The sequence below is a fragment of the Triturus cristatus genome, chromosome 8 (genome assembly GCF_964204655.1).
Source record: "Triturus cristatus chromosome 8, aTriCri1.1, whole genome shotgun sequence".
Classification (NCBI taxonomy): domain Eukaryota; kingdom Metazoa; phylum Chordata; class Amphibia; order Caudata; family Salamandridae; genus Triturus; species Triturus cristatus.
The window spans coordinates 1,127,926,735-1,127,954,656 of NC_140591.1; the positions used below are offsets into that span (position 1 = coordinate 1,127,926,735).

At 42.7% G+C, this 27,922-nt stretch overlaps 1 protein-coding gene across 2 annotated transcripts in view; it reads left to right on the forward strand.

Annotated features, from left to right (window-relative positions):
- The window catches only part of TBC1D8 (TBC1 domain family member 8), a 415,888-nt gene that overhangs the window by 301,200 nt on the left and 86,766 nt on the right, over window positions 1–27,922 (forward strand). For both annotated transcript variants that reach the window (XM_085622761.1, XM_085622760.1), the window contains exons 11-12: window positions 2,750–2,867; window positions 3,958–4,243. In XM_085622761.1, the coding sequence (XP_085478887.1) occupies window positions 2,750–2,867; window positions 3,958–4,243 (404 nt within the window). The remainder of the gene's footprint in view (window positions 1–2,749; window positions 2,868–3,957; window positions 4,244–27,922) is intronic.

Here is a 27,922-nt window from a genome sequence, read left to right on the forward strand (position 1 = left end):
AGTAAAAGGTGTTTAATTTATGTAGGAGAGCAGAAGAGCTTGGAGCCTGGACAATTGCGATATTTCACCGCCATCTTGTTCAGATTCTAAGCCATTCCAGACTTAGTAAGAGTAAAGTTGTACCAGGTTGGGAAATGGTTCAGAATTCTAGAGTCCTCCTCATTTGTCAGTGGCTTTTCTCAGCAGCCAGAATGGGAAGGAAGTAGGTAGAGGATTCTCGTGGTCCTGTAACCGCACACCAACACTGCCAGACCGCTACCATAGACCAGCTCTTTAATGTCCTAGTGCATGGGTTTAACATTGTTTGGCTGTTGGAAGCAACTGTTAAACTGCTAATCACTTACCAGACAGACAAGAACACAACGCGTTACTCTCCATATGTTTGAGAATCCACCATTGTGTTTTTCTGCATATGTACTGTTCTCTTTTGTGCCTTTATTACTCCATTCTCCTTCCATTGTCAAAGGCGGTGTGTTTGGCTGGGTCTGATGTCTAAGCCTTTGGCCTTCCGCTGCACGGTAAGGTGTACAGGCTGCAGCATGCCTCTTCTGGGCTGTAATCTCACAGCGCTTGCGTTCTGGACAACTGCTGCTTTATGTTGACAGTTGTCCTTTCCCAGATCCTGAAAAGAAAAAAGTGCCAGACTGGGACACAAAGAAGGCACGTACACCAAAATAAAAGTGGCCCCTTTAGTGACTTAGTGGCCCATGTTTGCAAATTGGGGCAGTTTTGAACTTGTAAAGACAAGCTGTATGAGCGTTTGGCAAGGTATGGAAGACTGCATGGATTCCAGCTTGCTGCCGGCAATGTTTGATTTAACATCAGTGAAGTTAACAGTAAAAACTGGCCCAGCTGACCAGGAAACAGACCCACAAACAGCCCAAAAAACGGCCCACTCACTGACCTTTCAGACCAGCTAGTCAGGCACTGCCTGATTGCCCTATAGGCCAGTCCGACCCTGAAGAAGGGTAAGCACTTGTGACAAGAAGCTGAAGTAAACGCAGTCCCCTAAAACAAAGTAGTTCACCAAGGAAAATGATTAAAAGATTCATTTTAGGGTGACTATCATCACCATAAAACACAGTTTTGTGCACACTCATCGTGTTTTTCACTTGCACAAAGACGGCAAGTACTAAATTCAAGTCATATTATTGATGTCAGGACAGTACAGGAAACTAAAGCCAGCAATGGCAAAATTATTCAAACCAGCTTCCCTGTGACTGTGTCCAGATTAGGGCCATGTGGTCATGGTTGTGCAATGGAAGCCCATCCTGTTTTGAAACCGCCCAAAGCCTGCAGCCTACAGGAAACTTTCTAAAGTGGCACAATGGCCAGTCCGGCACTGGTTGATAAGAAGACGACACTCATCATCCTCTGCAAGGACCCACCACCACCGGAACCAGCTTCCACAGGTGCATGACGAGCGTCGCCAACTAGATAAGAGACAACTACCTGTAGCTCAACACTGAAAAAACGGACTACTGATCTTCGGCAACAACGCCACTCCCTGGAACGCTTCATGGTGGCCTGCAAAACTAGGACTAGCACCCTCCCCGTCAGACCACGCCGGAAACCTCTGCATCATCCTTGACAGCAAGCGGACCATGAAGTCCCAGATCAACGCAGTCTCCTCTGCCTGCCTCTTCACTCTGCTCAAGTGGCTCCCCCGAACACTAGATGCACTGTCACACAAGCCTCATTACTAGCAGACTGGACTATGGCAACGCTCTCTATTCGGGGATCACTACACACCTCCTCCAGAGACTACAGCCCTTTCAGAATGCCGCAGTCAGACTTGTTCTTGACCTCCCCCAATAGACCCACATCACCCCTCACCTCAAGAAACAATACTGGCTCCCAGTACAGCTTTTACAAATGTGTTTTGATTAAAGATACTCAATCTGCTAATTATGCTAATGACCACCGTTAATGTTGTACTTAAAAGTTAATAAAAAATGGACATTTAACATTCACTTGGAATACATTTAATGACCAAATTAGGATTCTAAATTCTTGGTTTTGGTATTATTAGTTTTTAAAGTATAAGACCTAGCCATACATTTATTCATTTTTATAATTCCCTCTATCTGGATATTGTTATCTACCTCTTGAATTATCTTGATTTTATTTTACCCCATATTGTGCACCCTCATCACCATCTTAATACCTTGAGCCAGAAGCATGGCTAAGCCTCTTAATGGGTTCTCCCTGACTACAAATATGCTGCGTTCAGGTCAACTTGCATGTTTAGTAGCCATTAGGTCTTGCTTTCTTGTCCTCCTCCAAAAATGCTAGTCTTTTGGTCATAGTTCTTTTTTTTGTGTTTTATGACCAAAATTGTATATTATACTAATAAGGGGGGGGCTTGTCACCATTGAGCTCTTCATTTCATTCTATGTAAGGCAACCACCTTGCCTTCTTGTGTCGCTCACAGCTGTGGTAGCTCCTGTTGCTATTGTCTGCAGGAAAATCTGATCAAAAGTTGTGAAGCTATTCATGTGTACTCAGGCAAAGCAGTACAAAGTGATGATGCAGCTGTACTTTTAATTTGGTTCAATTTATTTTTAAATTGTTATTTTAAATCCTCTAACTGTTAAATCAAATCTAAGAAGCCATTAAATGATGGTGTTGACCCACATGAGTACCATTTTATAAACCCCAGGGTTTCCTGAAGGTGGATAGTCTGTATATGGTTTAGCTGTATTCTGTTTTGCAATGATTCTGACAACACATTTTTTAATTCTTTCAGTCCATGAACATTTTGACCTCCGTCTTACTGCTGTATGCCAAAGAAGAGGAAGCCTTTTGGCTGCTTGTCGCTGTTTGTGAAAGGATGCTTCCAGATTACTTCAATCACAGAGTTATAGGTAAAAAAGTGTTTTTCTTCAGTGATCTACTCATTAGCACCTCGAGAAAATGTGTCCTTCAAATGAAAACTGATGAGTGCATTAAAAAGATGTTAATAATTTTATAATATGCTCAACTGTTGTAGAAATTGCAGGTGGCACACAGTATACGGGAAAAGCCTTTTGCTATAAACATAGTTACATGTATACCTTTTTAGCTATGAAAACATTTGCTGCTCTCCTTGCATTGAGCATGCATAACCATAACCTATCTAAAGCTGGATTGTGCAATGTTGCAGATGTTTATCCTCAACTTTGGCGTTATTTTTTTTAAAACATTGCTTTCTTCTTGATCTTCACAATCTTTGTAAAGGTTTTAAAAAATGGGAAAATCTACTTTAGAATGATTGCGCTTTTGACATAACATTGAAAAGGTACAGCTTCAGTCTTCTGCACATAGATCCTATTCTAAACTTTAAACGTTGGTGATACTTTGTTTATAGGGATTTACATGCTACGAATATATTGACACAATACAGAAAGATTTGTCATCCCATGTGTAATTTCTGGCACTTAAATGCCGGTTCAAATGATCATGTGTTGTAGTATTTACGTATAGCTAGTGAAGGAGCAGAATAATCTTACAGTACTCACATTTTTGGGTATAACTCACTCACAAACAAATCTTCCTCAAGGAAAATTGAGTGAAGTAAGAATCTTGACAAACTGTGAAAAGATTGCCAACTTAGTGTAATTCGAAGGGGCGAAATGAGGAACTTTGCACACCTTCTGCCTAGTCATACATGGCTCAAAATGTCCAAAAACATGCAGCAGAATTGTATTCATAATTAGCCGGCACAAGGGTCTGAGCTTTGTGGTTTTTAGGCAGGTACTAAAGGGACTTTTTTGTTATATAGTTGGGAAAGTCCTATTGGCTCTTAAAAAAGTAAGGTGTGAATGGATACACGCGTCATTTGTGGTAACAATTTGTACTTGCAGTTCATATGCAATTAATTTGAAACTACAGCAGTAGACTAATGTAAAACGTGGATGGAGGTGAAATTGCTGATTCTATTTCTTGTACTCCAACATATGTTTTCTCTGATTACAGGAGCTCAGGTAGACCAGTCCATTTTCTTAGAACTAATCCGACAGAGACTTCCAGAGCTGGCGGAACACATCACGGATCTGTCTACTTTGGCCTCAATTTCTCTGTCCTGGTTCCTTACCCTTTTCCTGAGTATCATGCCTTTAGGGAGTGCGGTGAATGTTGTGGACTGTTTTTTCTATGACGGTATCAAAGCCATCTTTCAGCTTGGCCTAGCTATTTTGGAAGCCAATGCTGTGGAACTCTATAACAGCAAGGATGATGGCCAAGCACTGATGATCCTGAGCAGGTAAAACCTAACCAAAGCCCCCTGTTCAGCATGTTGTATATAGGTTGTAGGCAAATATTGTATGTTTTCTACAGCTACTATAAGGTGCTTCTTAACCGAGCGATGTTGTATGCAGATTCTAGAATTTACAGAAAGGAGAAGCCATGCCAAGATAGTCTCCTCTTAGAAGTATAAATGGGAAAGTGTTCCGGCAAGAGGAAACACTTACTATATTATTGCTTTAAAGTAATTGGTGAGATATTTGTTAAGACTACCAATAGTCTGTAAGAATCATGATTACCAGTGCTGAGTAAAACATATCGCTATAAGTACAGTTAAGGCCATTGAAACACACTATTTACTCTTAATCAGTGGTAGTGCAACCAGTCATTTAAACACGTGAAAAGACTTTTGTTTGAATCTTTAAGGTAGAGTAGCAAAAATGCAGATCTCACTCAGCGCCATCCAGTTTGTATTTAGTACTTCAGCCGTTTATGCAGTCTCATTTCTCAAAACTCCCATTTGTAGTTAAAAAGGGGGCAGAAATAAGGGAGATGTCTTTTTAACTCTATCCCATTCTCCCTTGCTGAACTATATACACAGCACAATCTGAGACCAACCCCAGATCCCTAAATCAGAGCTGAATCTAACTACCTGCAACTAAAGAAATGTCTTGAACTCTCTAGAAACTATTTCTCTGAATCAAATATACTGTGCAACACAGTCCAAGGATGCTGGTATACTATTTTCACCTCCTTCGGCTGGCCTCTTTATATGACCTATTGTCTATTGCTACAAAGTTATCCCAAGAGGACAACCAGCTTCTACAAAAGTCTACTCCTGAATCACGTATTCAAGCTCTAGAATCTGTTTCCTTCATGACTGTGTATCACCTCTGTCCCACGGACCACTGCCTACTCTTAAAAAATGAAACTTCAAAGTTTCATTTCTTTCTTTTTAAATGCATCACGTTTTCCTTGAAAGAAAACAGGCTTCGTTTAAAAAACAAAAAAAGATTGCTTTACTTTAAAGCAATCACAGACATTGTGGTAAATATTTAAATTACCTGTACTATTTTTTATGCGGTAAAGTCTAGTAAGAATAACTCAGTCAAAATAAGAGGCAGAATCCAGGGTATTAGAGGTTCTGAAAAGAGCTTTATTCCTTACAAAGGAATTATAGTTCGAACTAGGCAATCTTATTCCATCACCACGAAGGTTCAGGAAGGGATAGGCAATACATTATTGACAAGTAACAATATTTATATGAAAAGCATTGCATTAAGACAGATGCAGGAGGCGTAACAGCTGATAATACAGATAAGAATACACATACGTAATGAAAAATAGGCGTAATACAGGCGTATACTAGAAACGTCATTTAAAATGATGACACAAGTGGGTGGATCCATAAGAGAATCCTGCAGTGTCAGCAGAAATATTTGGCAGAGATGCGCGCGCAGCCGCATGACGTGTGATTGACGTGCAACTAGAGGGTGAAGGGGAATTGACATTTAGCTCTACATATGGAGACAGAAGTCTGGGGTGTCAGGACAACCTAGTCCTAAATCATATCTAATATCTTGTGTTTAAGGAACCATATTATCTGGAAGGAAAGGTCTTCTCGGACAGATCCTATTCTATACTGACTGTTAGTGCGTGTACAAGCGTCTATGTGTCTACATGAGATGCGAGGGGGCAAGAATCTTTCATGGGCCCATGAATTACTTGCATAAAGACAGCGAGGCCGGGCCCTTTGCTCGGTAGCTAGAAGGATGTTTACCTAAACTACTAGACAGGAATGTATTGGATGAGGAGCGGAGCAGATAACTTTGAAGGCTGAATACAGTTTTTGGCAGGCAACAGGCCGCGTCAGGCACCGTTAGCCGCGCAGGGAGTAGGACAAAGTTCACGGACACGGATGCAGGTCCAGGCTGGAGCATTTCAGAGGCAGAAGCAGAAAAAGGCTTGATGACAGAATTCAGGGCCTACTCGCCTGAACTGTAAAACGTGAAAAGTGAACCATATAAAGTCGGTGGCCAATCATACTTAGGAATGGACTATTTGACCCATTCATGGCGGATCTGAAAGAGGACATGTTGGCGTTGGACGCACATGTATTTGCGTCTTCATAGCTGGAACTGGAGGGAACATACATGTACTTGTAGCATGTACATGGAGTCGTTGGGGTCTAAGATAGGGGACATAACTGATCATAAAATTCATATTTCCTCATTCCCTCCTTGTCCCCTACGGACCCTTATGAAATATCCATTTTCATCAATCCATCAATCTGTTCATATAGCATCATTTGTTCTTCTTTCTTCTTCCGGGATCTCGAATGAAAATTTGAAGGCGGGATACACGATGTGGCACACAGACCACAAATCGCTGGCCCACATTGTAGACACAAGCAGCAACTGAATAGTATGAGAAAGCCAATACCTAGGAAGGATAGGATCCTCCATCCCCAGGCTGACAACACGCTCCAGAACCAACCGGACCAAGTCCAGGTGCCTGGATTCTGGTGTATCTGGCTAACGATTTTATGAAGTCGAGTTATGGCTTTATATACTGACGGCGCGTTTTCTGGTATGAAAACACAGCAACTTGATCCGATGACCCTACAAGCTCCGCCCCTATCGGCCAGAATGACGTCAAGGACAAGACGATTTTGAAGAACAACAATCCGCATCGCAGACTGCTCCTCTGTTAAGTTGCCTAAGGCGGAAGTAGTTTCATTCACTACTGCTTCAAGGGTTCTAGTTAATCTACGTATCAGCTTACTATTAGTGACTGTACCTATGTAGGGAAAGAAACCTTTATTGAAATCTGTATATTGCTCCCATGCTGTTTCAGTGTAGTCGACAATCGGAAGGTCTCTCTGCTGTCTATTGTGTACTAAATGGGTATTCCTATGGTAATCAGGCGGGGCTAGGAAAACAGGTGGCAGAAGGAATGCAATGTAACAGGTACCATCCCAATCTAGGGGTAGGCGTATGTATGCGGTGTGACCACAGATGAAGTAGGAGTGACGAGAAGCTCTAAATGTAGATTTGCCTTTATCACTGAATTCTATTACAGTGGTACATTTACTATGGCCCATGTGTATTGAACCATTCTTTCTTACACATAATTCGCCTCTAACTGGAAATACTGACATAGCGGGCAAGATTGGTGTAGCTTCGGATTCAACATTCAGGATCATGAGATTAAGTGTAAAGTTACCTAATCCATATACTTCATTTTCTAGATCAGTTCCTGTTCTTTTGGGAAATCCCTCCTTGTTAGGATAGCAGACTTTAAGTAAAACTAGGTTCAGGTTTCCCCAAACCCAGTTGTCTTGATAAACTACTGAATTTGAATCTAGGGAATTAATCAAACTAAACCATGCTCCACAGGAGCCATTGTGTGTGAACGGATACGGAAAGAGGGGCAGAACTCCCTTGTATTTCTGATAGGGAGGGAGTCGGCCACATATCCAACAATTTGTAGCATTGCTGGTCTGATGAGAATGATGTAACATACTAATGAATGTGTTGTTGCGCAGCGCAAATCTATAGGATAACTCATGCGGGGGTAATTCGCTAAAAGAATGTTCGGCAGTAGCATTGAAAACACGCTTGGAGATAAGGTAATACATGTGTAATAATATACTGGAAATAATAATCAGAAGACTTAGAAAAAACATAATTAACAATGTCACTATGCAGTGACTACGAAGTGATTTACAGTACGCATGTTTCTTGAGCTTTTTCTGTCTATTTCTCTCTCTATTTCGGTCTAGAGGATACATGTCAGGGACAAATTCAACCGATTCACCTTGGAGAGGACTTAAACAATCAAATTGTCTGACTTGCTAGACCTTAGTTTCAGTTTATAATTCTCCTTTTCTGGTTCATCAACCAGGGGGAGTTTTGAGTCAGTCTGTGAGGGAATGCAGGGCTGAAAATTCAAGTCGGATGATAGTCCATGAAACTTTTTGATATGGCTCGAGTGCAACCACCCTTTACGTCCCTCAATCTTCACAGCTGTCCTTGTGGTCAATAAGACGAGTTTAGGCGACTGCCAGCGAGGCTCCAGCGGATTCCTTCTGTCGAAGTTCCTTACAAGTACGATATCTCCCGGAACCACGTCATGGGGCTTCACCTCAGTGTTATCGGGAAAAGCTGCAGCTACCTGTGAACGACAAGATCGTAGTGCAGACATCAAGGAAGCCAGGTAATCTGTCAGCATATTACAATCAACATCAGTTATTTTACGAGGTATAGGCGTCCCCCACATATTTGGTGGTCTACCGAAGATCACCTCATACGGGGATAGCCCTGTTCGAGAGTGTGCTACCATTCTCATGTAAAAGAGCGCAACCGGTAAAGCTACTATCCAGTCGACACCTTTTTCTCTACATACTTTGGACAGTCTAATTTTCAGAGTTTGATTATGTCGCTCCACGAGACCTGCTGCCTCGGGATGTCGGACACAGTGGAATTTCCATTGGTAGCCTAACAGAAGTGAAACATGTTTCATTAGCTCGGATGAGAACGGTTGGCCATTATCTGAGTACACGACACGGGGCAAACCATATCGTGGGAAGAATTCTCGAACTAACTGTTTGGCAGTAGTCGGGGCAGTGTAATCTGAGACGGGATACGCCTCTGTCCACCGGGAAAGAGCGCATACAACTACGAGGACATATTTGAATCCTCGACATCGTTCCATCTGGATATAATCCATCTGGAGGACTTCAAAAGGGTGATCGGGGGGTTGAAATCCACCCTGTTCTACAGGTACGCCTTTTCCTGGATTGAACTGACAACAAATCATGCAGGTACGTACTTTCTGTTTAGCTGCTGCTCGCAAGTGTTTATTGAACCAAATGTGTTGAATACTGTCTAGCATAGCTTTCTCTCCTAGGTGCGCTGGACTATGTATTGTGTTAATGATGACCTGAACCATTGAGTCGGGGAGAAACCATATAGATTTTCCCTTCGTCATCCATCCTTGATCTGTTTGGATCCCTCCTAATTCAGTCCATCTCTTTATTTCTTCTGGTGTAGCATGTGTCTGTATGTCAATTACATCAAGGGCGGGATCCTTAACTGTCATGCAGTGTGTTGGTGTCGGAACTATTGTCTTTGTCGTGTCAGTTGGACGAGTCTGATTCTGAGCAGTCTGTTTAGCTGTTCTGTCAGCTAGGTCGTTACCCTGAGAAATAATGTCAGTCACTTTTGTATGGGCTTTACACTTCATAATCGATATTGCAGTCGGCAGATGTATTGCATCTAACAGAGCTTGAATAAGGGGACCGTGCTGGATGTGGGCACCGTGAGAAGTTAAATAACCTCTCTCTCGCCAAAGCACGCCGAAGTCATGCACGACTCCGAATGCATAACGTGAATCTGTGTATATGTTGACTTTCTTATTTTTGGCTTGAATACAGGCTTGTGTCAGAGCGATGAGCTCTGCAGCTTGAGCTGACATGTTGTTGATTAAATTTGTTTCAATAATTTCAGTATCTGTTGTGACTGCATAAGCGGCCACTAACTCTCCTGTATTTGTTCTCATACATGAACCATCTACATACAATGTCAGGTCTGGATCTGATAATGGAATATCTGTCAAGTCTTGTCTGGGTTTCGTCGTAATAGTAATAACTTCAATACAATCATGTGCCAATGGGTCTGTTCCACTTAATGGCAAAAGTGTGGCAGGATTTAATGTACTACAACGTCGGATTTCTATGTGTGGCTGGAACAATGTCAATTCATAACCCGTCAGTCTTGCTATAGTCTAGTGTTGTGTTTGGGTCCGGTTCAAGAGAACCTCTACTGCATGTGGTACTTGTACTGTCAATTGATGTCCTAACACTATGGCATCGCTTTGTCTGATTGCTAAAGCTGTTGCTGCGACTGATTTCAGGCACGCAGGAAGAGCCTGAGCTACGGGGTCTAATGTACTAGAAAAATAAGCACATGGCTTGTGTGATCCTGCTTGTTCCTGCGTGAGTACTGACAAAGCAGTACCTTCACGTTCTGTAACAAAAAGTGTAAAACGTTTGCTGTAACATGGTGTTGCTAAAACAGGTGCTTGACATAAAGCTTTCTTTAAGCTTTCAAAAGCTTGTGTATGTTCCTGAGTCCAAGGGAGGACAGTCGATGTCGCTGCCTCCTGTGTTGTCAACTGAATGAGTGGTTTCGCTAGAAATGCATATTGAGGGATCCACTGCCTACAGTACGAAGTGAGGCCTATGAATGCCCGTACCTCCTTTTGTGTCTTGGGTGGCGGCATGTTAACAATTAACTGGATACGGTCGGGTGTAAGCTGTCTTCCCCCCTTGGACAGCAAGTGCCCAAGGTACACAACTTGCTGGACACAGAATTGCAGCTTTGAAGGGGACACTTTGTGCCCCTTGTCTGCTAAGAAATGTAAAACCGTCAGTGATGCTTTTTCACATTCAGGTTCGCTTCGGGCGGTGATCAGCAGATCATCGACGTATTGAAGCAGGGCAGTGTTAGCTGGCATGTGGATACTGTCAAGTTCTCTTTTCAGTGCTTGGCTATAGATGCTGGGGCTTTCTGTGAATCCTTGAGGTGCGCGTGCGAATTTAAAACTTCGTCCATTTAAACTGAATCCGAACAAATATTGGCTTTCCGGATCGATTGGGACGCTAAAGAAAGCGTTCTTGAGATCAATTACAGTAAAGAACGTTGCTTCTGAATCTATGGCTGTTAGCAATGAAGAGATATCTGGGACCACGGGGTATTGTGGTACAATGCATTTATTTAATTCTCGCAGATCAATAACTAATCGATATACTGGTGGTGCTTTTGGATCAGTTCGTTTAAGAATCGGAATTATCGGAGAATTACATACATTGGAGTCGGTTTCCACAACCACTCCTTGTGCAATGAGCTCGTCAATGATTTGCAGCAAAGCCACAACAGCATCTGGGGGTAACTTGTATTGTCGTATTCGTGGTAGTACCACTCCTGTTTTGATTGTGACTCGATATGGTGTAATGTGCATACAACCTACATCAGTGGGGCCTTGCGCCCATAAATGTGCAGGTAGATTCTGTAATCGGTGATCCATGTCTCTAGACACGTAGTGACCTTTAAAGTCACGCAAAAATAGTCGTACTCCTTCCGGAGAACAACATATTACAGCTCCTAGAGCCTTCAATGTTTTTATACCTAACAAGTTTTCTGGACATGATTTCGTAAGTAATAGATCTGTAGTCCGTGTTAACGGACCGACTGTGAATGCAAGGGGTTGTGATACTTCGTTAATAGTAGGCTTTCCTGAAAAACCAAGGGAAATATTTTGTGAGCCTGAGAGGGGTACCCCTGGGACTTCGCTGTAACGGATAGTGGTTCTGCTTGCCCCTGTATCGAGTAGAAACTTTCTGTCTTTCCCTAATACCTGACTCTGTACATAAGGACCCTCTTGATCTACTGGAACCTCAATAAGGGGTAAGCCAACTTCCCTCTCTAGGCTATTTCATGTGTAGCGCTGATACTCTGGGTAGTCATTTTGTGCATACTGGTACATCTGTTGTGTCGTGTTTTGTGTTGCAGCAATAGGCTGTGGCTGTTGTTGTAGTTGTTGTTGTGGTTGTGGTGCGGTCTGTTGTACAGCTGGCATAGGCTGTATATTCTGAGGTACTTGTTGTTGGATCTGATCCTGTCTAGGCGGACGTGGTCTCTCTTTCGTTATACCCGTAGAGATATTATGTTTCAGAACTGCGCAATCGTGTATATAATGACCTGGCTGTTTACAATAGTTGCATGTCCCTCTTACAGGACCTACTAAATCATTGGACTGTGTCGTACCCTTTTTATGACCGTCAGCTGGAACTGACTGAGCAACAAGCATTTTCATTTTCGTGTCTTTCATACGTCTTTGTTCATGTTCTTGTTCTTCTCTAATTCTATTGTGATGATATTGTAACATTTGTAACATCTGTGACGGTGTGTTACCTTGCCAAGTACTCTCGAATTTTAATACTCTACTCTTAACTTGGGGCAGAGAATTTTCAACTAATTTTGTCACAAACAGATGTGGATATGACTCACTACTTGCTTTTATGCCACTATTAATACCAAAACATTTTTCAAATCGGGAATAGAAATCACTAGTGTCTTCATCTTGTTTTTGTTTACAGGCTGAGATTGCACCCCAGTCTTCCTTTTTCGTAGTTAATAAACGTGGTAGTACCTGCACTAATAATCCTGGTAATGCTGTAGTCCTTTCCCCAAGCCCTGAACCTGCAGCTCGGGCCTTTTCTTCGTTTTCTAATGCTGTCCAATCTATCTTTTGGTCTCCCACCTCCCATTCCTTTTCTTTGAGTTTCTCGTAAATACCGGCGGGTAATAGGACTTTTAATTTTTTCATAATGTCCGGGTAAGTATACTCTCCCATCAGTAACATGTCTTTTATCTCACGGTGGAAACCTGCTGGGTCTTTGTCATGGCTAGGTACTACTTTCTTCATTTCTAATAATTCAATTTTAGTTATGGGCGCGTACACAAACACGCGTTTAAAAATATTGTCCTCACCTCTAATTGGGTGTACTTCGCGTAAGGGATTCTGTCTGTCCATGTGATACATTTTTCTTTCCAACTTGGGGGGAACTGAAACATGCTCTGGGCATACGAAGACAATGTACTGGTGTCAATATTCTAGAATTTCCTTAATTAAATCAGTACCTGAACCTCTCCATTTATTCGTGAGTAATTCTATCAGTATATCAGGTAGGGGACCAGGATCGGAGTGTTGGCTTCTATATAATATAACGAGGTGTTGTATCATGTATATACCAGCTAAGCGCTGTTCGTCTGGGGTGAGATTCAAAAACGTGTGTGCTAACGCATCATCACTGTATTTTTCAGAACTGTCAGCCCATTGTACTGCTGACCTGGCTAACTCTTGTTCATCCATAGAATCGAGCATATGATACCCCCTTCGGTCTCGGAGTAATGTATCAGCAGCCTGGAATAAGTGTTCAGGGGACTTCGTATTTAACATAGGGGTTTGAAAATGTCTGTTACATTGTGGTAAATAATTTAATTACCGGAACTTAATTTGATGCGGAAAATCTATAATAATAGCTCAGTAAAATAAGAGGCAGAATCCGTGGTATTAGAGGTTCGGAACGGGCTTTATTCCAAAATCAATTCGAATTGATGGACTCCATATTCCATCACCACGAAGGTTCAGGAAGTGAAGAACAAACTTTATTGACAAGTAATCATTTTTATACAATAGGCATTACAGTGAAACAGATGTAGGAGGCGTAACAGCTGATAACAAAGATAAGAACATACATGCGTAACTAAAATAGGTGTAACTGGGCGTAACTTAAAGAACGTCATTGGATATGATGTCATAAATGGGTGGTTCCATGAAAGAATTTCGCAATGTCAGCAGAAATACTTGGCAGAGATGCGCGCGCAGCAGCATGACGTGTGATTGACGTGCAACTAGGGGGTGAAGGGGACTTGACATTTAGCTCTACATGTGGAGACAGAAGTCTGGGGTTATGTCAACCTAATCCCAAATCATATCTAACATCCTATGTTTAAAGAACTGTGTTATCCAAAAAGACAAAGGTCTCTTAGGATAGAATCTTATTCTATACTGACTATACTGACTATACTGACTGTTAGTGCGTGTACAAGCGTCTAAGTGTCTACACTAGATGCGAGGGGGTAGGAATATTCCATGGTAACAGGGCTATGAATTACTTGCATAAAGACAGAGAAGCCGGGCCTTTTGCTCGGTAGCTGGAAGAATGTTTACTTAAACTACTAGACAGGAATGCATTGGGTGAAGAGCGGAGCAGAGCAGATAATCTTGAAGGTGAAATACAGTTTTTGGCAAGCAGACAGGTCGAGTCAGGCATCGTTAGCCGCACAGGGAGTAGGACAAAGTTCATGGGTACAGATGCGAGCTCAGACTGGAGCTTTCAGAGGCAGAAAGCAGGAAAAGGCTTAATGGCAGAATCAGGGCCTATTCGCCTGGACTGTGAAATGGGATAAATGAACCATATAAAGCCGGTGGCCTTTCATACTTAGGAATAGAATATCCGGCCCATTCACGGCGGATCTGAAAGAGGACATGTTGACGGTGGACGCACATGTGTTTGCGTCTTCATAACTGGAACTGGAGGGAACATACATGTATTTGTGATTTATACATGAAACCGTTGGGGTCCAAGATAGGGGACATAACTGATCATAAAAATCCATATTTCCACATTCCCTCCTTGTCCCCTACTTGCCCTTAAGAGATATCAATCTTCATCAATCCGTTGATTTGTTCATATAGCATCATTTGTTCTTCTTTCTTCTTCCGGGATGAATGAAATCTTGGTGGTGGAATACACGATGTGGCACACAGACCACAAATCGCTGGTCCACATTGTAGGCATAAGCAGCAACTGAATAGTATGAGAAAGCCAATACCTAGGAAGGATAGGACCCTCCATCCAAAGGTAGATAATACACTCCAAAACCAACCGGACCAAGTCCAGGTGCCTGGATTCTGGTGTATCTGGCTTACAATCTTATGAAGGCGAGTTATGGCTTTATATACTGACGGCGAATTTTCTGGTATGAAAATGCAACAACTTGATCCGATGACCCTACAAGCTCCGCCCCTATCGGCCAGAATGACGTCAAGGACAAGACGATTTTGAAGCACAACAATCCGCATAGCAGACTGTTCTTCTGTTAAATTGCCTAAGGCGGAAATAGTTTCGTTTACTACTGCTTCAAGGGTTCTGGTTAATCTACGTATCAGCTTACTATTAGTGACTGTACCTATATAGGGAAAGAGACCTTTATTGAAATCTGTGTATTTTTCCCATGCTGTTTCAGTGTAGTCGACTATTGGGAGATCTCTCCGTTCTCTATTGTGTACTAAATGAGTATTTCTGTGATAATCAGGAGGAGCTAAGAAAACAGGTGGCAAAAGGAATCCGATGTAACGGGTACCATCCCAATCTAGAGGCAGACGTATATATGCAGTCTGACCACATACAAAGTAGGAATGGCGAGAAGCTCTAAATGTAGATTTGCCTTGATCACTGAACTCTATTACAGTGATGCATTTACTATGGCCCATGTGTATGGAGCCATTCTTTCTTATACACAATTCACCTTTAACTGGAAATACTGACATAGCGGGCCAAATTGGTGGAGCTTCGGATTCGACATTCAGGATCATGAGATTAAGCGTGAAATTACCTAATCCATATACTTCATTTTCTAGATCAGTTCCTGTTCTTTTGGGAAGTCCCTCCTTGTTAGGGTAACAGACTTTAAGCAAAACTAAGTTCAGGTTTCCCCATACCCAGTTGTCTTGATAAACCGCGGAATTCGAATCTAGGGAATTAATTAAACTAAACCATGCTCCACAGGAGCCATTGTGTGTAAACGGATATGGAAAGAGAGGCAGAATTCCCTTATAGTTCTGATAGGGAGGGAGTCGGCCACATATCCAACAATTTGTAGCATTGCTAGCCTGATGGGAATGATGTAACATACTAATAAAAGTGTTATTGCGCAGCGCAAATCTATAGGACAACTCATGCGGGGGTAATTCACTAAAAGAATGTTCAGCAGTAACATTGTAAACATGTTTAGAAATAGGATAATATATGTGCAACAATATACTTGCAGCGATTATTAAAAGACATAAGAAAAACAAAATTAATAACGTCACTGTACAATGACTACGCAGTGATTTACAGTACGCATGTTTTTTCAACTGGATTTGATTATCTCCTTCTCTATTCCGGTCCAGAGGATACATGTCAGAGACAAATTCAACAGATTCACCTTGGAGAGGACTTAAACAATCAAATTGTCTGACTGTCTGGACCTTAATTTTAGTCTATATAGTTCTGAGCTCGTTTGCTCAACCAAGGGGAGCTTTGAGTCTGTCTTTGAGGAAATACAGGGTTTAGTCTCTATATCGGATGGTAGTCCATGAAATTTCTTGATATGACTTGAATGTATCCAGCCTTTTCGACCTTCGATCTTCACGGCTGTCCTCGTGGTTAACAGTACGAGTTGAGGCGATTTCCACCTAGGATCCAGCTGAGACTTCCGATCAAAGTTCCTCACTAACACCAGGTCCCCGGGAATTACGTCATGGGGTTTCACCTCGGTGTTGTCGGGAAAGGCTGCAGCTACCTGTGAACGACAAGATTGTAGTGCAGACATCAAGGAAGCTAGGTAATCTGTCAGCATATTACAGTCTACATCAGTTATTTTACGAGGTATAGGCGTCCCCCAAATATTTGGTGGTCTACCGAAGATCACCTCATACGGGGATAGCCCTGTTCGAGAATGTGCTACCATTCTCATATAAAAGAGTGCAACTGGTAAGGCTACTACCCAGTCGACACCTTTCTCTCTACATATTTTGGACAATCTAATTTTCAGAGTTTGATTATGTCGTTCCACGAGACCTGCTGCCTCGGGGTGTCGGACACAATGAAATCTCCATTGATAAACTAACAAAAGTGAAACGTGTTTCATTAGTTCGGATGAGAACGGCTGGCCGTTATCTGAGTAGACAGCACGTGGTAAACCGTACCGTGGGAAGAATTCTCGAACTAACTGTTTGGCAGTAGTCGGGGCAGTGTAATCTGAAACCGGGTATGCTTCTGTCCAACGGGACAGAGCACAAACAACTACGAGAACATATTTGAATCCTCGACATCGTTCCATCTGGATATAATCCATCTGGAGGACTTCAAAAGGGTGATCAGGAGGCTGAAAGCCACCTTGTTCTACGGGAATGCTTTTACCTGGGTTAAACTGACAACAGATCATACAGGTACGGACTTTTTGTTTAGCTGCTGCTCGTAAATGTTTGTTGAACCAAATGTGTTGAATGCTGTCTAGCATAGCCTTTTCTCCTAGGTGCGCTGGACTATGTATTGTATTTATGATAACTTGGACCATTGAGTCGGGAAGAAACCATATAGATTTTTCCTTCGTCATCCATCCCTGATCAGTTTGGATCCCTCCTAATTCAGTCCATTTCTTTATTTCTTCTGGTGTAGCATGTGTCTGTATGTCAATTACGTCAAGAGCGGGATCCTTAACCATCATGCAATGTGTTGGTGTCGGAACTATTGTCTTTGTCATGTCAGATGTGTGAGTTTGAGCAGTCTGTTTAGCTGTTTTGTCAGCTAGATCATTGCCTTGGGAAATGATATCAGTAACTTTCGTATGAGCTTTACATTTCATAATTGATATTGCAGCGGGTAGATGTATTGCATCTAATAAGGCATGAATGAAACAATGACCAGGTTCCGAAGTTTCGAAGTTCCGAAGTTTCGAGTCGAGTCCAGTCCGGTCCGAGTCCAGTTCAGTTCAGTTCCGAGGCCTTCCGTTCCGAGCTACCCGGTGAGTACCATTGTCGGGGAGGCGTTCTGACGTGCACATAGGTTGTGCCGGTCAAGACGGGTTTGGGTACACAAATCCGGTCTGCACTGTTTCAGCAGTGTATCTGTACTGTTTAGCAGTATATCAAGTATGTCTAGTATATAATCCAGAATTACCTAGTTAGTGCCGAGTATCATGTTTAGTGACTAGTTCCCTAAATGGCCATCATTGTTGTTCATTAAATGTTAAATGTTAAAATGTTTTAAATCCGTTCTGCATATTGTGGTGTGAATGACTGTTCATTATTGTGTTTTGTTGTATTAAACGTGTTCAGAATTAGGTATCAGATCAGATTAGTTCTCAAAAAATGCCGCTCTTTTCGAAATTAAGACAGATAAAAACTAGAAAAGGGGTACTCGAAGAAGCTGTTCCCATTCCTACTAGGGACACTCCAGGGTACTTCATGTATCATAAACATGGCCTAGACGCCATATTATTTCTTGATTTATGGGTAGACTACACCAAGGAACTACCAGAAAGTCAGAGGTGGCCCGCAGCTGGGACCTGGGATGCAGATTGCATCGTGAAAGTAGAGGAAGAATTATGGAAAAAGAAAGCTAGACAATCACAGAAAGATGCCATTGAATTATGGCGTAAAGAATCGTATAGACGTACAGAAAAAGCACGTAGACAGGAAGAGAAGAGTAAGGAGAATTCAAATAAAGTTCGAGAAAATCTATTAATTGAAGAAGGTACTCGAGTAAAATCAGAACAAGTAGACAGACAACGAAATACCCTTATGAATGGTATGTATCCTCTTCTGGCCGAAGGATTACCTAAGGCTACTCCAGAGATACCAAAAGACTTGCCACCCCCATTGTTCCCGATAAAACTACATCCTAAAGGGCATCCCAGAACCGCAGAAGATGTTTTTCTTTCCTCTTATTTAGACGACGCAGCTCCCGAGTATGCTAATGCTGCGCCACATAGACCACCTGCCGAGGGGGTTCAACGCCAAGACCCTCCTCCGTCTGTACCTCCGCAACAACAAACTCCGACACAAGTTCCGGCAAGCACATCTGTTTCTACAGCTGTACCCACACCTATGGTTGCTATATCACGTTCAACGAATCCTTTCACATCCAGCACCCCAGGCGGTGCTGCAGGAGGTGCATCCAACATTTTTTCCACGCCACCCAGAGTAAATAAACTTTCCTTTCAAGAATTAGCCCACCAACGTACGCCCAAACAAGTAACTCCCGACGCGCTTAAGGAACTTCTAATAGATTGTAGATATGACCCGGTGCCCGGAAAAGGGGACGAAATGCTGCTGGCATCATTACGTATCCGACGAGCTGCAATATATTTAGGGAGGCTACCAGGAATGACTACACATTTAGAAAATATATATCACTTTGTCCAGTCAGGACGAGATTCCGAAAGTATTAATAGAGCCATGGAGTACCAGAAAGTGGAGATACAGGGGGAACTGTTACGTTTCCTCATAAATTGTGTGATCAGAAATCAAGACCGACCAGGGGTAAATCCGGAAGAAATGCAAATTCTTACCACCTGGAGTCGGAATATATCAGAGGGGAGACATGATAAACGATCATGTATAGTAGCTATGTGCCGCAAGATCCGCAAAGAAGTAGAACGAATACACGAAGAAAGATTAGCAGTAGACGAGCCTGAACAAACAGAGGAGGAGGAAGAATTAGAACTACCCACAGGACAGTTAGAAACCATGGCCTATGTAGGTAGAGGAAGATCTTGTAATAATACTAGAGGCTTTACTGATCCGATACGTCCGATACGTCCAGATAATAACAGAAATTTCCAAACCCCTATAATAAATATAAGGTCCCCCGAGCATTCGTTCCAAGCTGCTGACAAATTACTCCGAGAACGAAGGGGTTATCATATACTCGATTCTATGGACGAACAAGAATTAGCCAGGTCAGCCGTTCACTGGGTTGACAGTCCCGGAAAATATAGTGATGATACATTAGCGCACACGTTTTTGAACCTCACCCCAGATGAACAGCGTTTAGCTGGTATCTATATGATTCAACAACTCCTTATATTATATAAAAGCCAGCACTCCGATCCTGGCCCCTTACCTAATATCTTGACTGAATTACTCACGAATAAATGGAGAGGTGCAGGTATTGAGTTAATTAGAGAAATACTAGAATCCAGAAAGCAGTACATTCTTTTTGTATGTCCCGAACATGTCTCACTGCCCATAAAAGAAAGAACGACGTATTATATGGATAGACAGAATCCCTTACGCGAAGTGCACCCGATAAAAGGTGATGACAATCAGTTTAAACGTGTGTTTGTATACACACCCATATCTAAAATAGAACTATTAGAAATGAAGAAAGTGGTACCCAGTCATGACAAAGACCCAGCGGGTTTCCACCGTGAAATTAAAGACATGTTGCTCATGGGAGAGTATACCTATCCCGACATTATGACAATATTGAAGGTATTAATGCCTGCGGGCATTTACGAAAAACTCAAGGAAAAGGATTGGGAGGTGGGAGACCAGAAGATAGATTGGACAGCATTAGAAAACGAAGAAAAAGCTCGAGGTCCAGGTTCAGGGCTTGGGGAAAAGACCAAAACACTACCAGGTTTACTAGTACAGGTACTGCCACGTTTATTAACTACGAAAAAGGAAGACTGGGGTGCAATTTCAGCCTGTAAACAAAAGCAAGATGAAGACACTAGTGATTTCTATGCCCGATTCGAAAAATGTTTTGGTATAAATAGTGGAATAAAAGCAAGTAGCGAATCTTATCCACATCTGTTTGTGACAAAATTAGTTGAAAATGCCCTGCCCCAAGTTAAGAATAGAGTATTGAAATTCGAGAGTACCTGGCAAGGTAACACTCCGTCACAAATGTTACAGATGCTACAGTACCATCACAATAGAATTAGAGAGGAACAAGAACATGAACAAAGACGCATGAAAGACACGAAAATGAAAATGCTAGTTTCTCAGACAGTTCCAGCTGACGGTCATAAAAAGGGTATGACACAGTCCAGTGTTTCAACTGGTCCTGTAAAAGGGACATGCAACTATTGTAAACAGCCAGGTCATTATGTACACGATTGTCCAGTTTTAAAACATAATATCGCCATAGGTAATACAAAAGAAAGACCACGGCCACTTAGACAGGATCAGAACCAACAAGGAGCTCCGCAGCATGCACAGGCCATGCCAGCTCCGCAACAGTCTATGCCAGCTCCACCACAGCAGCCTATTGCTGCTACACCAACAACGACACGACAGATGTACCAGACCGCACAGTATGATTATCCTGATTATCAACGATACTCATGAAACAGCCTAGAGAGGGAAGTTGGCTTACCCCTTATCGAGGTCCCTGTAGATCAAGAAGGACCTTATGTACACAGTGAACTATTAGGCCAAGATAGAAAATTTTTACTTGATACAGGGGCAAGCCGAACAACAATAAAACGTAGTGAAGTTCCAGGGGCACCCCTCTCAGGCTCACAGAATATTTCCCTTGGCTTTTCAGGAAAACCTATCGTTAATGAAGTATCACAGCCTCTTCCCCTTACGATTGGTCCCTTGACACGAACTACAGATTTATTGCTTACTAAATCATGTCCAGAAAACCTGTTAGGTATAAAAACATTGAAAGCTCTAGGAGCTATAATATGTTGTTCTCCGGAAGGAGTAAGATTGTTTTTACGTGATTTCAAAGGGCACTATGTGTCCCGAGACATGGATCACCGACTGCAGACTTTACCCACATACTTATGGGCACAAGGCCCTACAGATGTTGGTTGCATGAACATTACACCATATCGAGTCACACTAAAGACAGGAGTGGTACTACCACGAATGCGACAATACAAGTTACCCCCAGATGCTGTAGTGGCTTTACTGCAAATCATTGACGAGCTTATTACCCAAGGAGTGGTTGTGGAAACCGACTCCAATAGATGTAATTCCCCGATAATTCCGATTCTTAAACGAACTGATCCAAAAGCCCCGCCAGTATATCGATTGGTTATTGATCTGCGCGAATTAAATAAATGTATTGTACCACAATACCCCGTAGTTCCAGACATTTCTTCATTACTGACAGCCATTGATTCCGAAGCAACATTCTTTACTGTAATTGATCTCAAGAATGCCTTTTTTAGCGTCCCAATAGATCCGGAAAGCCAATACTTGTTCGGATTTAGTTTAAATGGACGAAGCTTTAAATTCACACGCGCACCTCAAGGATTCACAGAAAGCCCCAGCATCTATAGCCAAGCACTGAAACGAGAACTTGACAGTATCCACATGCCAGTCAACACTGCCCTGCTTCAATATGTCGATGATCTGCTGATCACCGCTAGAAGCGAACATGAATGTGAAAAAGCCTCACTGACGGTTTTACAATTCTTGGCCGAAAAGGGGCACAAGGTGTCCCCTTCTAAGCTGCAATTCTGTGTCCAGCGAGTTGTTTACCTTGGTCACTCGCTGTCCAAGGAGGGAAGGCAGCTTACACCCGACCGCATACAGTTAATTGATAACATGTCAGTACCCAAGACACAAAAGGAGGTGCGGGCTTTTATAGGCCTCACTTCATATTGTAGGCAGTGGATCCCTCAGTATGCATTTCTAGCAAAACCACTCATTCAGTTGACAACACAGGAGGCAGCCACATCGACTGTCCTCCCTTGGACTCAGGAACATACACAAGCTTTTGAAAGCCTAAAGAAAGCTTTATGTCAAGCACCTGTCCTAGCAACACCATGTTACAGTAAACAGTTTACACTCTTTGTTACAGAACGCGAAGGTACTGCCTTGTCAGTACTCACACAGGAACAAGCAGGATCACACAAACCATGTGCTTATTTTTCTAGTACATTAGATCCCGTAGCTCAGGCTCTGCCTGCGTGCCTGAAGTCAGTGGCAGCGACAGCTTTAGCAATCAGACAAAGCGATGCCATAGTGTTAGGACATCCATTGACAGTACAAGTACCACACGCAGTAGAGGTTCTCTTGAACCGCACACAAACACAACACAACACAACACTTGACTATAGCGAGACTCACCGGTTACGAATTAACATTGTTTCAGCATTGTTGTTGCGGAGGTACAGACGGAGGAGGGTCTTGGCGTTGAACCCCCTCGGCAGGCGGTCTATGTGGCGCAGCATTAGCATACTCGGGAGCTGCGTCGTCTAAATAAGAGGAAAGAAAAACATCTTCTGCGGTTCTGGGATGCCCTTTAGGATGTACTTTTATCGGGAACAATGGGGGTGGCAAGTCTTTTGGTATCTCTGGAGTAGCCTTAGGTAATCCTTCGGCCAGAAGAGGATACATACCATTCATAAGGGTATTTCGTTGTCTGTCTACTTGTTCTGATTTTACTCGAGTACCTTCTTCAATTAATAGATTTTCTCGAACTTTATTTGAATTCTCCTTACTCTTCTCTTCCTGTCTACGTGCTTTTTCTGTACGTCTATACGATTCTTTACGCCATAATTCAATGGCATCTTTCTGTGATTGTCTAGCTTTCTTTTTCCATAATTCTTCCTCTACTTTCACGATGCAATCTGCATCCCAGGTCCCAGCTGCGGGCCACCTCTGACTTTCTGGTAGTTCCTTGGTGTAGTCTACCCATAAATCAAGAAATAATATGGCGTCTAGGCCATGTTTATGATACATGAAGTACCCTGGAGTGTCCCTAGGAGGAATGGGAACAGCTTCTTCGAGTACCCCTTTTCTAGTTTTTATCTGTCTTAATTTCGAAAAGAGCGGCATTTTTTGAGAACTAATCTGATCTGATACCTAATTCTGAACACGTTTAATACAACAAAACACAATAATGAACAGTCATTCACACCACAATATGCAGAACGGATTTAAAACATTTTAACATTTAACATTTAATGAACAACAATGATGGCCATTTAGGGAACTAGTCACTAAACATGATACTCGGCACTAACTAGGTAATTCTGGATTATATACTAGACATACTTGATATACTGCTAAACAGTACAGATACACTGCTGAAACAGTGCAGACCGGATTTGTGTACCCAAACCCGTCTTGACCGGCACAACCTATGTGCACGTCAGAACGCCTCCCCGACAATGGTACTCACCGGGTAGCTCGGAACGGAAGGCCTCGGAACTGAACTGAACTGGACTCGGACCGGACTGGACTCGACTCGAAACTTCGGAACTTCGAAACTTCGGAACCTGGTGGGCCTCTGTATACCTCGGATCTTGCTCTCAGCTAGGCTCTGGTCGGGATACTTCGCACTTCTCACCGCCTCGTCTGGGTGTTGATCGCAGCCTCAGTTACCCCCGCTCGGCAGGAGGGAGATACAGGAAATCCTGTGGGTACGCGTTGTTGTCCGTCCAGCTGTGGCAGGAGACCGGGCCTGCAACGCACCTCCGGCGCGTGAGATGAGAAAGTGTCCCTATTCGGGCGCCATGTATGTGGTAAATAATTTAATTACCGGAACTTAATTTGATGCGGAAAATCTATAATAATAGCTCAGTAAAATAAGAGGCAGAATCCGTGGTATTAGAGGTTCGGAACGGGCTTTATTCCAAAATCAATTCGAATTGATGGACTCCATATTCCATCACCACGAAGGTTCAGGAAGTGAAGAACAAACTTTATTGACAAGTAATCATTTTTATACAATAGGCATTACAGTGAAACAGATGTAGGAGGCGTAACAGCTGATAAAGATAAGAACATACATGCGTAACTAAAATAGGTGTAACTGGGCGTAACTTAAAGAACGTCATTGGATATGATGTCATAAATGGGTGGTTCCATGAAAGAATTTCGCAATGTCAGCAGAAATACTTGGCAGAGATGCGCGCGCAGCAGCATGACGTGTGATTGACGTGCAACTAGGGGGTGAAGGGGACTTGACATTTAGCTCTACATGTGGAGACAGAAGTCTGGGGTTATGTCAACCTAATCCCAAATCATATCTAACATCCTATGTTTAAAGAACTGTGTTATCCAAAAAGACAAAGGTCTCTTAGGATAGAATCTTATTCTATACTGACTATACTGACTATACTGACTGTTAGTGCGTGTACAAGCGTCTAAGTGTCTACACTAGATGCGAGGGGGTAGGAATATTCCATGGTAACAGGGCTATGAATTACTTGCATAAAGACAGAGAAGCCGGGCCTTTTGCTCGGTAGCTGGAAGAATGTTTACTTAAACTACTAGACAGGAATGCATTGGGTGAAGAGCGGAGCAGAGCAGATAATCTTGAAGGTGAAATACAGTTTTTGGCAAGCAGACAGGTCGAGTCAGGCATCGTTAGCCGCACAGGGAGTAGGACAAAGTTCATGGGTACAGATGCGAGCTCAGACTGGAGCTTTCAGAGGCAGAAAGCAGGAAAAGGCTTAATGGCAGAATCAGGGCCTATTCGCCTGGACTGTGAAATGGGATAAATGAACCATATAAAGCCGGTGGCCTTTCATACTTAGGAATAGAATATCCGGCCCATTCACGGCGGATCTGAAAGAGGACATGTTGACGGTGGACGCACATGTGTTTGCGTCTTCATAACTGGAACTGGAGGGAACATACATGTATTTGTGATTTATACATGAAACCGTTGGGGTCCAAGATAGGGGACATAACTGATCATAAAAATCCATATTTCCACAACATTCTGGACGTATCGGACGTATCGGGTCATTAAAGTATCTAGTATTGTTACACGGTCTTCCCCTACCTACATAGGCTATCGTTTCTAATTGTCCGGTGGGCATTTCTGATTCTTCCTCCTCCTCTCCCTCTGATTCAGTTTTGTCTGCCTCCAATCTGGCTTTATGTATTCGTTCTACTTCTTTGCGGATCTTTTGGCACATAGCTACTATACATGTCTGTTTATCATGTTTTCCCTCTGATATATTCTGACCCCATCGGGTAAGTACTTGCATTTCATCCTGGTCTACCTCGGACCTATCTCTGTCTCTGATCAAGCAGTTTATGAAGAAACGTAACAGTTGTCTCTGTATATCCGCTTTCTGGTATTCCATGGCTTCGTCAATACTTTCAGGGCCTTGCCCTGTTTGGACAAAGCGATATATATTGTCTAGATGATTAATCATTCCTGGTAGTGTCGTTAAATATAGTGAAGCTCGTCGTATACGTAGTGATGATAGCAGCATTCTATCATTTTTACCGGGCACTGGATCATATCTACAATCTACAAGATGTTCCTTAAACATGTCGGACGTTGCTATTTGGGGTGTACGTTGGTTTGCTAAATCTCTAAGAGACGATTTACTTTGTGATGGTGGCGTGGCAAAAATTGCTGTCGCACCTTCTGAGGTGCTAGGCACGAAAGGATTCGTGGGATGTAAGGTAGAGACTGTGGATGCAGGAAAAGCGGTGGAAACAGATGGACCTGTGGGATTGTGCGGAGGAGTTTGTGGTTGCGGAGTTGGGGGCGGATGTTCTCGGCGTTGAGCACCATCGACAGGTGGCGTGTGTGGTGGAACATTAACATATTCCGGAGCTACATCGTCTAAATAGGAGGAAAGGAAAATATCTTTTGCGGTCTTGGGATGTGCTTTAATCGGGAGTAATGGGGGTGGCAAATCTTTCGGTATTTCCGGGGTGGCCTTAGGTAAACCTTCGGCTAAAAGAGGATACATACCATTCATAAGAGCATTTCGTTGTCTGTCTACTTGTTCTGTTTTTACTCGGATACCTTCCTCAACTAATACGTTTTCTCGGGTTCTATTTGAGTTCTCCCTACTTTTCTCTTCCAGTCTGAGCGCTTTCTCTGTGCGCCTATGCGATTCTTTACGCCATAACTCAATGGCATCTTTCTGTGACTGTCTGGCTTTCTTTTTCCATAATTCTTCTTCTACTCTCATGATGCAATCTGCATCCCATGTCCCAGCTGCGGGCCACCTCTGACTTTCTGCTAGATCCTTGGTGTAGTCCACCCATAAATCAAGATATAATACGGCATCTAGGCCATGTTTATGATACATAAAATACCCTGGAGTGTCCCTAGGTGGAATGGGAACAGCTTCTTCGAGTACTCCTTTTCTAGTTTTGATCTGTCTTAATTTTGAAAAGAACGGCATCTTTAAACCTTCCTACTTGATTCTTACTTGAACCGAACTTGAACACAATTAATACAATAAACACAATAATGAACACTCATTCATACCACAATTTTTGAACACAGTAAAACATTTAACATTTAACATTTAACTTTTAACGAACAATGATAATTAGAAGAAAACTAGTTACTGACATAATACTAATACTAGATAATATTGAATTATATACATGAACATACTGGATATACTGCTAAACAGTACAGATACACTGCTAAAACAGTGCAGACCGGATCTGTGTACCCAAACCCGTCAGGACCGGCACAAATTAATGTGCACGTCTAACTGCCTCCCCAGCAACGGTACTCACCGGGTAGCACGGAACGGAAGGCCTCGGAACTGAACTGAACTGGACCGGACTGGACTCGACTCGACTCGGAACTTCGGAACCTGGTGGGCCTCTGTATACCTCGGATCTTGCTCTCTCAGCTAGGCTCTGGTCGGGATACTTCGCACTTCTCACCGCCTCGTCTGGGTGTTGATCGCAGCCTCAGTCACCCCCGCTTGGCCGGAGGGAGATACAGGAAATCCTGCGGGTACGCGTTGTTGTCCGTCCGGCTGTGGCAGGAGACCGGGCCTGCAACGCACCTCCGGCGCGTGAGATGAGAAAGTGTCCCTGTTCGGGCGCCAATTTATGTGGTAAATATTTAAATTACCTGTACTATTTTTTATGCGGTAAAGTCTAGTAAGAATAACTCAGTCAAAATAAGAGGCAGAATCCGTGGTATTAGAGGTTCTGAAAAGAGCTTTATTCCTTACAAAGGAATTATAGTTCGAACTAGGCAATCTTATTCCATCACCACGAAGGTTCAGGAAGGGATAGGCAATACATTATTGACAAGTAACAATATTTATATGAAAAGCATTGCATTAAGACAGATGCAGGAGGCGTAACAGCTGATAATACAGATAAGAATACACATACGTAATGAAAAATAGGCGTAATACAGGCGTATACTAGAAACGTCATTTAAAATGATGTCACAAGTGGGTGGATCCATAAGAGAATCCTGCAGTGTCAGCAGAAATATTTGGCAGAGATGCGCGCGCAGCCGCATGACGTGTGATTGACGTGCAACTAGAGGGTGAAGGGGAATTGACATTTAGCTCTACATATGGAGACAGAAGTCTGG